Consider the following 3,925-nt stretch of genomic DNA (forward strand, 5'->3'; position numbering starts at 1 on the left):
AGAAGACCAAAGTCTTCTCAATTTTTAAAGACCGAGTCTCCCCAGTTAGAGCATTCAGGATTTCTGTACGAAATAGTCAAAGACTTCAGAGTAGAGTGATTAAAGCCCCCATGTGAATTAAAACAGGGTGTACAGGGAAAAGTCGAATTTCTGGTGTGCACTCATCAAATACCAGGCATCAATAGTTCTTTACTTCCTTTTCTTTTCTTTTTTCTTTTTTTTTAAGTTTTGTTTTTCCCAATCACCTTTGAGATAGAAGTCTCTCTCAAATGAAGTCTAACGTCGCTAAAGATTACAGCTAGCCATTTGCATAAATCATAGTCTTTACAGTCCACCGAAGAAGGCTTTGCATTTGCTGCTTTTGCATACCTCTAAAAAGAATTTACCTTTCGGAATACATATTCTTTAGGTGCCGGATATTTTGCAATGATCTAACAGTTATGGGGTCACTCAGGACCCCACCATTTAATGCATTCCAACTTCTAACTTTAGATTCCAACGGTGGCACAGGAAATTATAATATGCATAGATAAATAATCTGTTGTAAAGAGAGAAAAGGGAAATCAGTTTACAACAATGTCCCGGTTACTACCATAATGAGTCTCCGACAACTCAGCAAAGGGACATGTATATATGTATGTATGTATGTCCTTTTCTCATTTGGTGTGTGTGGCTAAAGAAATTTTGAAGGTTCTTCTTTAAGCTTTGAACAAAAAGGTGTCTTTTAGCCTATTTAGTTTCATCAGAATCTTAGATGTTTAACAGTTCAAGTAATCGCTTCTTTTTCTGACATTCGCTATTTGCTTCGTGATCAATAATCTCATTCCTACTTTAAATGATGATTATTTACGATTGTAGTTAGTGAAGATGAATTATTTTTGCAGTTTAGAACAAAAAAAGGTCCCATTTAGAGAATCCTGACAGCAAAAGAGTATTAATTATTTGCTCATTATAAGTTTTGTCAGAGCCTAATTATCAAGTTTCCGTAGGTTATGGGAAAGGAAATGGTAAAAGAATGAAAACATTAAATATGTTTAATTGTCAATTTAAGTGGCCAGCTTGATACGTTCTTTTGAAGTGATATTATTGCCCTGTTTGTAGCCCATCTTTTCACTTCCAAACTAATCATAGACTACATATGAACATCAAAGTCGATATGCAGGAAGACAAAGGTAGAGCTATTAAATGAGCAGTAAAATACATTCACTTTTTATTGAAAGGACAGCACCATGGTTGTACAAGCTGCTGTATTACTACATTTATACATGAACTGATAACCGTTTCCCTTATCACTACTGTTACCAATTGCTATCGTTTCCTCTCTCTCTCTCTCTCACTTTCGCACAAACTCTCTCTCAAAGCCAACTGGCAAATTTGATTGATTCACATAAGAAAAAAACAAGAGGGCGAAAGGATTGAAGAAAGGACAAAAGTAGTCTAGGATTTGAGTGTGATTCGTTTGGGCTTATCCCGCTCTACCCTCTTGCTATTCTGTTTATATAGAAGCAGTTTCAAGAGTTCGCATGTATGTGCAAATCCAAGAGGATAGAGAGCGAAAGAGAGCGTTTCTTACTTTCTTTTCATCGTTCATAGCAAATCCGTTTCCTTTCTTTGTAAGACACAAGGGAGGTTGTCAAGAGAACACATTTTGTAGTTTGGTCGCAGAAATAGTGTGTGACAATGAATGTATCAGCTTCACAATGTGGCAGTGGTTGTGAGTCTGGTTGGACTCTCTACTTAGATCAATCCTCTTACTCTCAAACTCGGTGTCAAAACTTTGGTGCGAACTTTGATGAGGATTATGGAGGAAAAGGAACTAGATTCGTGGTTGAAGATGAGGAGGAGGATTTGTCCATGGTGTCTGATGCATCTTCTGGCCCAAGACATTATTGCGAAGATTATGAGGAATGCCTTGATAAAAATGGGAGCTTCTCTTCTGCTCCTTCAGCTCTGGAACTAGCTAAGAAAAGCAGCAAAAACAAAAAGAAGATCAATGAACATGGTAGCAATCAACAGCATTCTTATCTTGATGACACTGCCAGCTCCCCTGTAATAAGCTTCCCCAAGGCAAGTTCCACACCCACACTACAATATTCTTACTTTATGCCTGTCGGTTCATTTGCAGCAAAATAGAGTAATGGGTGTTCTTGGTGTATTTACAGAAGAACTGCAAGAAAGATTCTTCAATGGATGTCTTGGACTTTTCCCAAGGCTTCTCGGGTACACAGTTTAAGGTACTTATCTCCCTCTTTTAGAACAATTTGCCTTCCACTATTATATACTATATATTTTTTCATGAGTTGAAACTTAGCTATGCCACCGTGAGCTTCTTCCAGGGCACATCAGCATTCCAGAAAAAATTTGGTTTCTTGAAATCTGGGAAAGCAGGTTCAAAAGATGCAGGTTTGTCTTTGTTTTCAATTGTCATAGATATTCTTTTCCCTGAAATTTGGGCATTTAGGATATGATTCTTCTGTGGCCTAAAAGGGGAAATTTGATGGTTAGATATACCTAATTTGTGGTGTATTAATCCCTTGGCACAGGTGGTTTCCAGGAAAGAAACTGGGAATGACAAAAGGGTAAACTGTAACAGCTTTTGTCTCTACTGCTGCAGCTGCTTTTGAGAGAGAAATGGGAGGAATGTGTAAAAAGGAAAGAAAAAAAAGGCATTAGATATCAAAGGGATCTTGTTCCTTCCTTCTAATTCTTGTTTTTTTTTTCTTCCAATTCTACTTTTTATTTGTTCCAGTCAATGCAGTGGGAAACAACCTGAGTACATTAGAAATAAATTAAATTTCTCTGTCATCGGTGTATATATATATATATGGATTTTTATATTTTATCAGTAATACTCACTTGTGAAAAATTGTAGGTTTTCTCCAGTTTCTTTTCTTGACATCATCATGCATAGACCATGTAATTGATGGTGCCCCATACTGTAGAATCCGGTTTTATTAGCACAGAATTTATTTCTTCGGGCTTATCTACTGTAGAGTGTAATATTTAAAACTAGTAATAAGCTGAAAGAATGTTCTGCCGACCATATTTTTCAACTTTGTTTGCGTGGAAGACTCTTAACATTTTGAATGCTGAGAACTTGAGGTATCCACAAATAAATTTGCTGTTTAAATCTCAACACTGTCAGAAAGACTGGTCTCTCTCTTATTATTATTATTTTTTGCCTTTTTTAATGATTGAAAGGCTTATTATGTGGAAACAAGGGAAACAATATTAACCTAGGAAACTTCATATTTAACCAAAAAAGATAGAATGAAAAAATTAAAAAAAAAAACAGAAGGCTCACCACAGAAAATAGCTGTGGTCCTTAGATGGACAGGGTGTCTCTGCATTTGCCATTAATCAGGCGAGTACCCAGTAGCCCATTTGCGCCCACCCAACCACACACCCAAGCACAAAAAATTGAAGAGAGAGCACAAGGCAATTATAAAAACATACCAATCCGGCAATCCCGGATGGAAAGAAAAATGACCCACCATTTTCCACTTCTGCAAGTGCCAGCCTAGCTTGGAACCAGGTAGGGTTGGTAAATTTGGTAACCTATGCTATTCCATATCCAAAACAGACAAATTTTTCAGATGGAAGGAAGCAAAAGGCAAGCTTCATTTTCCACCAAAAGGGTCCCAAAAGCACGACCCTACCACCCCTCTCTGATAGCTACCAACCAAGAGTGTGATCCATACATAATACTGGTGCAATTATTGAATTTTGTTTTGGTGGGTTTCCCTTCAAAATCTTTTAGTGAAGGTGTTTCCCAGGCCATCCTGAGAATTAGCAACCATATCTTGGAAAAGGACTTGGATCTTAGGAAAAGGACAACACTTCCCCTCTTTGTCCTGTCAATCCTTCTTTCTTGTCCTTTTTTACTTTGATAAAATAACATCATAGTATATTCACTTTTAAGGTT

General features: G+C 37.1%; 1 protein-coding gene across 1 annotated transcript; it reads left to right on the forward strand.

Annotated features, from left to right (window-relative positions):
• The first annotated feature begins 1,309 nt into the window (after window positions 1-1,309).
• On the forward strand, window positions 1,310-2,849 carry LOC110417055 (protein SOB FIVE-LIKE 5-like). The gene is made up of 4 exons (XM_021429240.1): window positions 1,310-2,067; window positions 2,163-2,234; window positions 2,337-2,403; window positions 2,544-2,849. Exons 1-4 carry the CDS (start codon window positions 1,681-1,683, stop codon window positions 2,570-2,572), a joined length of 555 nt encoding a protein of 184 aa, XP_021284915.1. The 5' UTR covers window positions 1,310-1,680; the 3' UTR covers window positions 2,573-2,849.
• Window positions 2,850-3,925: the final 1,076 nt, after the last annotated feature.

The sequence above is a fragment of the Theobroma umbraticum genome, unplaced genomic scaffold, assembly GCF_002168275.2.
Source record: "Theobroma umbraticum cultivar Fairchild unplaced genomic scaffold, ASM216827v3 scaffold_51.0, whole genome shotgun sequence".
Taxonomy (NCBI): domain Eukaryota; kingdom Viridiplantae; phylum Streptophyta; class Magnoliopsida; order Malvales; family Malvaceae; genus Theobroma; species Theobroma umbraticum.